Here is a 10,077-nt window from a genome sequence, read left to right on the forward strand (position 1 = left end):
AGACCAGACTTGCCAACCTACAGCGAGGTGACTCGCTACCAGGCACCGGCCGCCCACGAGAGGACCCCCGCCCATTGGGATGAGTTCTGATCCGGTAAGACAGGGCCAGCTTCAGCGATGTCTATGGCAGTATGTGAGTCATCTTCTACTTCTTGACGATACTGCCTCTAGTGGCAATACTCACAAAACAGCAACTTCCTCTAGTTGTCGTGGAGCCTTATGAATCCCCGCATAGCACAGACTCTTCATTTTAAGCAGTCAGTCTGCTTGGACCAAGCTAGTTGTGTGGAGCTGTGACGTCTTATTACAGTACCTAATTGCTATTTATGTTTGCTGATTAAGTTAATTCATCAAAACTGCACAACAAATGGCACACATCCTGTAAAACTAATCAGTGGACTTAACTTGATGTATGATGCAGATTTTCTTTTTAGCAAATCATAGATATTGTCCCTGAGCATATATGTTTAATAACTCTATAGTCACTTCCGTGTTCTACCCTCTCTTTCTCTTTTTTCTGTCTCTCTCTCTCTCCCTTATCTTTCTTTCGCTCTCATTTTACTCTCTCTCGTCTCCCTTTCTTTCTTATCGCTCTCATTCTCTCTCGCTCTCCCTTTCTTTCTATTCCACTCTCATTTCTCTCTCTCTCTCCCTTTCTTTTCTTTTGCTCTCATTCTCTCTCTCTCCCTTTCTTCTTTCGCTCTCAATTCTCTCTCTCTCTCCCCTTTCTTTTCTATTCACCTGCTCATTCTCTCTCTTCTCCCTTTCTTTCTTTTGCTCTCATTCTCTCTCTCTCTCTTCTCCTTTACTTTCTTTCACTCTCAGATTCTCTCTTCATCACTCCCTTTCTTTCTTTCACTCTCATTTCTCTCTCTCTCCTCCCTTTCTTTCTTATCACTCTCATTCCTCTCTACTCTCTCTGCTCGCTCTCTCTCTCTCACTTCCTCTCACTATCACTCGACAACCAAAAGGCTAACCCTGGGAGCTCGTATTCAATTGAGCTGAAAACAGAGGTGATAGCCAGAGAACCCGACATCGCTATACTGTAGGCCGTACACGCGTTTGAGTTGACCACCTTCTAAACCTCACCCTCTTCTTTCATACACTGAGGCGACACCCTCTGACAACCTAGTAAAGCAACTGGCCACACCAGTAAAACCATCGCAGCTTCCCCGATATTCCCCTCATTCATTTGTGTCTCCAGATCCAACACAGGCCCAAAGAAGCCTCATAGAGAAAGAGGGGTGGAGTACCACTTTGGTCACCAAACAGGCGTTTGACGCAGACGCTCTAGAGCAACAAGTGAGTTGCTCTTTGATACCATATGGCTGATCTGTGAGAAGACCATAGCTGCTCCGTCTTTGTAGTACTCTGCCTTTTTCCTTGTTCTGGTTTCGTGCTATTAAGTCTGGTCCTGTGTGTCCAGGTCTCATCGAGACATGGGGAAGTACAGGAGAACGTATGTTACCAGTATAGAGGCCATCCGCTCTGTAAGGCCAAGAATAAGGATGTGCAGTGGAACGGTGCAGGCCAGAGTTTAGGGCCAAGGCCACTCCACTACAGTGATGCATTTCCCATTCTGGTCCATAATGCAACTGTACATCATAACCACGGCTATCACATGCAGTCGTGTGTCCACACCCTATCTATGACGGCCCCGGACGTCTTCTCCGTGTTCTCTTGGAGAGAGTACTTTCTGTCTTCATCCGGAGGCTCGCCATATTATCTCTGTCCGGGTATCCGTAAGGCATCTCTGACATCTCACGAGGACACTTTCTCTGATAGTATCTGTTCTCTAAACCCTGTGCCAGCTCTGTGATACAAACCAACGCAGACTTCGTGTGATATCTGTGTCTGACTCTGGGTTCCTAGGGCCCCTCAGCTTTGAAGACGCTGCGGGACATCTGAAGCAAGCCTATTCATCTTCGTCAAGCCACGCGTCCCGCGAGCAGCAGACGCCGTTCGTAGTAGCTGCCACTCCAACAGCAAGGGGGGTCATGAGGCGAGTTGACGGTGAAGACCTGCTGGCGCGGTGGGGGGGGGAGGGAGGGGGGGGGGAGATGTGGGGGGAAGGGTTGGGGAGGGGTGGAGGGAGGGGGGAGTGGGTATCCGGGGGGGGTGGTGAGGGGAGGGGGGGGGGGGGGGGGGGGGAGTGGGGAATGGGGTGGGGGGGGGAGCTCTTTTTAATGACAGTGTAGGCTGAGTCTTGAAAGTGTGCTCATATGAATGTATCAATAGAGTTATTTCACCTTTTTTCTGTTACTCATCTTCTTTTTTGGTGCATGCTTTCTCCTTTCCTATTTTCTCCCTCCTAAATCTGATATTCACCTTTATATCCTTACTCACTCTTATGCTTCTTCCTCTCATTTCATGTCTTCTGTCTCGTTCTGTCTGTCTGTCGTCTGTCGTCTCTTCTGTCTGTCTGTCGTTCTGTCTGGTCTTCTCCTGTCTTGTCGTTCTTTTCTGTCTTCTTCTGTCTGCTCTCTGTTTCTGTCTGTCTGTCTGTCTTGTCTTGTCTTCTTGTCGTTCTGGGTCGCTTCTGTCTGGTCTGTCTGGTCTGTCTGTCGTCTGTCTGTCGTCCTGGTCTAGTCTGTCTTGGTCTGGTCTGTTCATGTCTGTCTGGGTCTTCTGGTCTTGGTTTGTTCTGTCTGTCGCTGTCTGGCTTCGTCTGTCTGTCTGTCTGTCTGTCTGCTTCGTCTGTTGCTGTCTGTGTCTGTCTGTACTCTGTACTGTCTGTCTCCGTTGGTCTGTCTGTCTGTCTGTCTTTGTTCTGTCGTCTGTCTGTCTTGTCTGTCTGTCTGTGTCTGTGGCTGTCTGGCTGTCCTGTCTGTCTGTCTGTCGTTTCGTCGTTTTCGTGTCTGTTCCGGCTGTTCTGTCTGTTCTGTCTCTGTCTGTCCTGTCTGTCGTGTGTCTGTCTGTCTGTCGTCCGTCTGTGTCTGTCTGCGCTGTCTGTCTGTCTGAGTGTCTGTCTGTCGTTCTGTCTTCTGTCTGTTTCTGTCTTCGTCTGTCTGTCTCTGTCCTGTCTGTTGTCTGTCTGTCTGTCGTGTCTGTCGTCTGTCTTCTGTCTGTCTGTTGTCTGTCGTTCTGTCTGTCTGCTGTCTGTCTGCTCTGTCTGTCTTCTCTGTCCCTGTCTGTCTGTCTGTCTGTGCTGTCTGTCTGTCTGTCTGTCTTCTGCTGTCTGTCTGTCTGTCTGTCTTGTCTGTCTGTCTGTCCTGTCTGTCTGTCTGTCTGTCTTGTCGTCTGTCTGTCTGTCTGTCTCGTCTGTACGTCTGTCGTCTGTCTGTCCTGTCTGTCTGTCTGTCTGTCTGTCTTCTGGTCTGGGCTGTTCTAGTCTGTCTGTCTAGTCTGTCCTGTCTGTCTGTCTGTCTGGATCTGTTGTCTGTCTGTTCTGTTCTGTCTGGTCTGTCTGTCTGTCTGTCCTGTCTGTCTGTCTGTCTGTACTGTCTGTCTGTCTGTCTTGTCTGTCTGTCGTGTCTGTCTGTCTGTTCTGTCTGTCTGTCTGTCTGTTCTGTCTCGTACTTCTGTCTGTCTCGTGTGTGTTTCTCCGGTGTGTGTGTGTCTCCGTGTGTCCGTTTCAGGATGAGGACCTGCAGGAAATGCGTCAGTCAGCCCAGCAGATGGACCAGCAGTACGGCCACCTGGTCGACCGGGTCCTAATAAAGGAGGACTCAGCCAGCGCCTGCACAGAACTCCGAGGCATTCTGGAGCGGCTGGAGCGTGAGACCTTCTGGGTGCCCCTCTGCTGGGTGCGAACCTAACCCCCCTTTCCCCAACCACCACCCTCCAGAGGGGGGATCACAGCCCCCAGCCCTTCCTCCAGCAGGACCCCTACCCTACCCCCTCATCCCTTTCCTAATCTCCTGGATCCCTTCCCCTTGGCTCCATGGGCCAGCCTGTGGGGTGTGGAGGATACTGCCCCAAAACCTGATACCTGATGCTGGGCCAGCCACACACTGGCACTATGGGAGAATGGCATGCGGCAAAACCCTTTGGAACATTTCTGTGTTTGGGATGTTCAGAGGGAAAGACTGTTGTCCTGGCTACCCCCCACACACACACACATACACACCCCCGCCCCACCCACACACACGTACAGTACATGCAATCCATTGTTCAAATTCAGGTTTTTCTGATATTTCTTGAAGTTTTTTTTGTATTATTTATGTCACTCAGCCAGTCAATCAGTCAGCCAGTCAGACAGACAGACAAACATAYAGACATCTTTATTGTGGCTCCATGTGGAGTGTCATCTGTAGCTTCCTTTGGCCCGCAGTGTCTAGTACTTGAGTTTCCCCCCTTAATATAATAMTATATGCCATTTAACACACATTTTTAACCCAAAGCGACTTCAAGTCAAAAAATGTATACAGGAATCCTGCAGGAAATCCWACACAATTCCTTCAGAAAGACAACATGACTGTTTTGTAAGRTTTCCTCACTTAGTGTTTCCTCGCCTATGTCCGTTGCTCGTTGATACAATGCATTCTGAGTGAGGCCTAGCCATTGTTAKTATAATGTTATTGAAATGTTATCCAAAAGCCAATCCACCTGCTTCCATTATACCTGGAGAATGAGTATAAATACATACATAGTATTATTAACCAACACACTCTGTAAATAGTACAGTAGGATAGATGTAATGTTACAGAAATATGGAATGTGAAATAGAATATTATTTCATAATGCTTTTTTTGGATCAATTATTTTATGACTTGGATGTGTTTTAAGGAAGTGCACGACAGTTGAATTATTTAATCGCAGATGTAAATATTGCACATGCAAATCCTACCGTGCCAACGAACGATCTCATAGCACTTCAATGCAACCTGTTGAACTTCGACCCTAAGTGTMTAATCCTGTCTAATCTACAGTAGGTGTGAATTACTTCAGTTCTGAGACTCTGGATGTGTGGATGTCATGTACATCCACACAAGTGCACTAAAACATGCTATGCTCCTTTTTGTGTACATAGGAATGCCCTTTGTATAGCTGACATCAGACATGTTTAAGATGCAGGTGCAGTGTGGGTAATAGGGTTTTGGGGAGGGGGTGTTCTATGGTCCATCTTGATAATCAGGGTCCTTGTTAAATTGTTCTGTATGAGTATTTATCTACAGGTGAGGACTCTGGGATTAGTGGGATATGGACTCATCCAAGTGTGATTGTGGGTTGGCCTGCTCCAAGTGTGATTGTGGGTTGGCCTGCTCCACGTGTGATTGTGGGTTCAAGCCGTCATTATAAATACACACAGATGTGACGTGTTTCTGTTACGTTACCTTGGTGTTTACAGAAACAACGTTAAAAGCCATTTCAAGGTTACAAGGTAATACACAAGAGAGAAACGATGACTCGCGCTAGTCCAACTCTTGTTACTTGACTGAAGCAGTCAGAAAGGTTTTGTGAAACTCCGCCTGTTCTCAGTCTGTATATTGGCTCTGTCGCTCGGGGCTACTGGTGATCTTGGAGTAGAGGCATCAAAGCTCTGTGCTCTTTCTTTGTGTGTGGGTGTGGGTGGTTCCGTGCGTGTGTGTGTGTGTGTGTGTGTGTGTATGCGTGCGTGGACTTCAAGTCTTGTTTCATTGTGGAGAACTGATCAACTATCAACAGGTACTTCCAGATCCTCCTTTCCACCAATTCTAACCCTGTTCTCTTTTTAACATGCAACGTGTTCTTAATCTTTTACTGTGCTACGTAAACCAAGAAACCCAGAATGTTGACTTTGTAATGTGACATGTATAAAGTGCCATAGTAAAACCAGATGAACCAAGTGCTACGTTGTGTACGTTTTGTTATCGTCAAATCCTACCCGTTTTGAGTTGGACTCAATTGTTATTTTGAGTTGGGTTAGGGTTCTAACCGTACCCCCGATGTGTCAGATGTGTTGCATATCAGTTGTACAAACCGAGTGTGAATCAGCCCACATGTTGAACTGAGAGACCAGAGATGAGAGACCAGTAGCAGCAGACGTTTGGGAGTGCTGACATGCATTCTGCATTTTAAACCATATTTATTACATATTTCCATTTGACACAGGAGTTGAAAATAAATGAAGTCACCGCATCATGGGAGGACGGAAATCAAGAAACGAGTCCTAAGGACCATGTATGTGTAAAACCTGGAGCTAATATCCATGTCACTGGTTCTTCTGACCACGAACCAGTCCATGAATTCAGTGTGAAAACTGGGCAAAACGGGGGGTACGGTTTAGATGGCATGTCCCAGCATCAGTCCTTATATGGGGCCCTGAATCCTCCAAAGATGATGAAGTTGGAGACTCTCAAGACAAAAACAGCTAAGATGACGATTGGTGTAACGTGAGAGTAGACAGAAGATTGACAACACCCAGAATTCTAAAGTGGCCACCTCAGAAGACTCCTTTCAGGAGAGCCAGTCCCATTCCCATACAGTCGTTACCAAGGAAATGACCTCAGATAGCACATATGCACACTTACACACACATAAACAGACAGTATATCATACGCCACAAACATGCACGTACACCACAAACATACAGTGGATACAAATATGCTCAAAAATCACATCTGTTTCATCAGCATCTTATCAATGTCAATGTCTTGGACAAATCTTCATGTTACTTCAAGTTTTACTCCTGTCCACTGACAGAGTATTGATGCATACTACAATATGAATGTGGTTGTGTGTTACTGGCTTGTGGTTATGAGTAAAAAAAAAAAAAGCTGAATTCTGTGATTATATTCTTTGTAAAAATAAATAAATGCTMATTTCTGTAATTATATTCTTTCTATAATAACTCAGACCATGGTTATGTTTTGATAGTGTGTAATTTGCTAGAATGTACTGTATGTGTGTATGGTCAAAAGCTATGGGGAAAGTGCATTGACTTTGTCAATGCATTTGAATGTGTGTAGAAGTCACATAAAACTCAGCAAATAAAGAAACGTCGCCTTTTTCCAGTCTTTCAAGATAAATTCGTAAAAATCCAAATAACTTCACAGATCTTCATTGTAAAGGGTTTAAACACTGCTTTTACAGACGTTAGGCAATTAAGGTCACAGTTATGAAAACTTAGGACCACTAAAGAGGCCTTCTACTGACTCTGAAAAAACACAAAAGAAAGATGCCCAGGTCCCTGCTCATCTGCGTGAACGTCCCTTAGGCATGCTGCAAGGAGGCATGAGGACTGCAGAGGTGGCAGGGCAATAAATTGCAATGTCCGTACTGTGGAGACCCTGAGACAGAGCTACAAGGAGACAGGACGGACAGCTGATCGTCTTCGCAGTGGCAGACCACGTGTAAACAACACCTGCACAGGATCGGTACATCCAAACATCCACCTGCGGGACAAGTACAGGATGGCAACAACAATTGCCCGAGTTTCACACCAGGAATGCACAATCCCTCCATCAGTGCTCAGACTGTCCGCCAATATTGCTGAGAGAGGCTGGACTGAGGGCTTGTAGGCCTGTTGTAAGGCAGGTCCTCACCAACATCACCGGCAACAACGTTGCTATGGGCACAAACCACCGTCGCTGACCAGATAGAGACCGACAAAAAGTGCTCTTCAATGACGAGTCGCGGTTTTGTTCTCACCAGGGTGATGATCGGATTCGCGTTTATCATCAAAGTACACCAAGGCCTGTACTCTGGAGCAGGATTGATTTGGAGGTGGGGTCCGTCATGGTCTGGGGCGGTTGTCACAGCATCATCGACTGAGCTTGTTGTCATTGTGGGCAATCTCAATGCTGTGCTTACAGCGGAAGACATCCTCCTCCCTCATGTGGTACCCTTCCAGGCTCATCCTGACATGAGGGCTTGTGGGCCTGACAATGCCACCAGCCATACTGCTCGTTCTGTGCGTGATTTCCTGCAAGACAGGAATGTCAGTGTTCTGCCATGGCCGCAAAGAGCCCGGATCACAATCCCATTGAGCCGTCTGGACCTCGTTGGATCGCGGAGGGTGAAGGCTAGGCCATTCCTCCCCAACAAATTTATGAAAACTTGCAGGTGCCTTGGTGAAGAGATGGGGTAACATCTCACAGCAAGAACTGGCACATCTGTGCAAGTCATTGAGGGAGATGCACTGCAGTACTTAATGCAGCTGGTGGCCACGCCGATACTGACTGTTACTTTTGATTTTGACCCCCCCCCTTTGTTCAGGGACACATTATTCCATTTCTGTTAGTCACCATGTCGGTGGAACCTTGTTCAGTTTATGTCTCAGTTGTTGAATCTTATGTTCATTCAAATATTTACACATGTTAAGTTTGCTGAAAATAAACGCAGTTGACAGTGAAAGGACGTTTATTTTTTTGCTGAGTTTATAACACATACTCAATTCCAGTAACAAAATATTAGTCCGATTTTTTCCACAAGGGTGGATAACCTTACTGATTGACAAAGAACAACACATGTTTCATAGCCAGGAAGAATGAGACATCTGAACACCAATATGGGCGGGACCTATCATGTTGCGTCAATCACTGATTGATTGGTCCAAAGCAGTTCTTAAGCTTTTTCACCTCGGGACCCAAATTAGAAATTGACAGTCCTGCCGTGACAGTCCTGCCGTTGTCCTCCAACTACCCAAAWTAAGAATAAATAGTGTGTGACTGTAGATGTATTCTCATAACTCGCGACCCACCTCTCACATGCCCACTTTGGGTTACCGAACTTGGTCTAAAATAAATCCATTTGACAAGAAGAGCATGGAGCTTTCATTCTGTTATTATTCATGTGTCAGTGATAGACAACACACTGTCCCGCYCATCGCAGGGTTCAAAGCCTCACATCCAAACCAGAGGTACAGTACGAAAGTCTATGTGCAAATTCCAACTTTTTGCACAAAACTCCACTTAGCATCAATGCTGTCATGATCATGTGAAAGTTGGAGATGTGCACCAGCACCAGTTTCTAGTCAGGAGTATTTCTGTGGCCATTTAGCGCCATCTGGTGGTTATGTCTAGCTTGTGTTTAGCTTGCGTAGCTCCTGGTCCTTTTTGCGCTGCTTCTCTTTCTGGCGTTCCAGTTTGTCCAGGGCCTTGCGCTCCTTTTCCGCTGCTGCGTGAATGTCTTTGATCCGCCTTTTCAGTGCACTGCGGTCCGTGGAACTGTTCACTCCCAAACCCTGAGAATAAAATATAATAAAATATCAAATCAAATTTTATTTGTCACATGTGCCGAATACAAAAGGTGTAGACTTTACCATCAAATGCTTACTYACGAGCCCTTTCCCAACAATGCAGAGTTAAAAATGACAAATATTTTGTTAAATAAAAAAAGGTATAACGAGGATTGGAGGACCTTATATTTACACTGTAGCCTCGTTATTGTTATTTTATTGTGTTACTTAAATTTATTTAGTCAATATTTAACTCGATTTTTCTTAACTGCATTGTTGATTAATAAGGGTTTGTAAGTAAGCATTTCACGGTAAGGTCTGCACCTGTTTTCTTCGGTGCATGTGACAAATACAGTTGAAGTCGGAAGATTACATACACTTAGGTTGGAGTCATTAAAACTCGCTTTTCAACCACTCCACAAATTTCTTGTTAACAAACTATAGTTTTGGCAAGTCGCTTAGGACATCTACTTTGTGCATGACACAAGTMATTTTTCCAGCAATTGTTTACAGACAGATTATTTCACGTATAATTCACTGTATCAGAATTCCAGTGGGTCAGAAGTTTACATACACTAAGTTGACTGTGCACTTAAACAGCTTGGAAAATTCCAGAAAATTATGTCAAGGCTTTAGAAGCTTCTGATAGGCTAATTGACATAATTTGAGTCAATTGGAGGTGTACCCGTGGATGTATTTCAAGGCCTACCTTCAAACACAGTGTCTCTTTGCTTGACATCATTGGAAAAAKGACATCATACAAAAATTGTAGACCTCCACAAGTCTGGTTCATCCTTGGGAGCAATTTCCAAACGCCTGAAGATACCATGTTCATCTATGCAAACAGTAGTACGCAAGTATAATCACCATGGAACCACGCAGCCGTCATACTGCTGAGGAAGGAGATGCATTCTGTCTCCTAGAGATGAACATACTTTGGTGCGAAAAGTGCAAATCAATCCCAGAACAACAGCAAA

The 10,077-nt window shown here is 45.5% G+C and overlaps 1 protein-coding gene and 1 pseudogene across 2 annotated transcripts in view; one reads left to right on the forward strand and one right to left on the reverse strand.

The window, feature by feature from the left end:
• The window catches only part of LOC111981445 (MAGUK p55 subfamily member 3-like), a 25,186-nt pseudogene extending 19,419 nt beyond the window's left edge, over positions 1-5,767 (forward strand).
• A 2,498-nt stretch (positions 5,768-8,265) lies between these two features.
• LOC111981894 (sterile alpha motif domain-containing protein 14-like) overlaps positions 8,266-10,077 on the reverse strand; it is a 59,675-nt gene continuing 57,863 nt past the window's right edge. For both annotated transcript variants that reach the window (XM_070449174.1, XM_024013386.2), the window contains exon 10: positions 8,266-9,106. In XM_070449174.1, coding sequence (XP_070305275.1) covers positions 8,942-9,106 — 165 coding nt within the window. In that variant the 3' untranslated portion in view covers positions 8,266-8,941. The remainder of the gene's footprint in view (positions 9,107-10,077) is intronic.

Source organism: Salvelinus sp. IW2-2015, linkage group LG20 (assembly GCF_002910315.2).
Source record: "Salvelinus sp. IW2-2015 linkage group LG20, ASM291031v2, whole genome shotgun sequence".
Lineage (NCBI taxonomy): Eukaryota > Metazoa > Chordata > Actinopteri > Salmoniformes > Salmonidae > Salvelinus > Salvelinus sp. IW2-2015.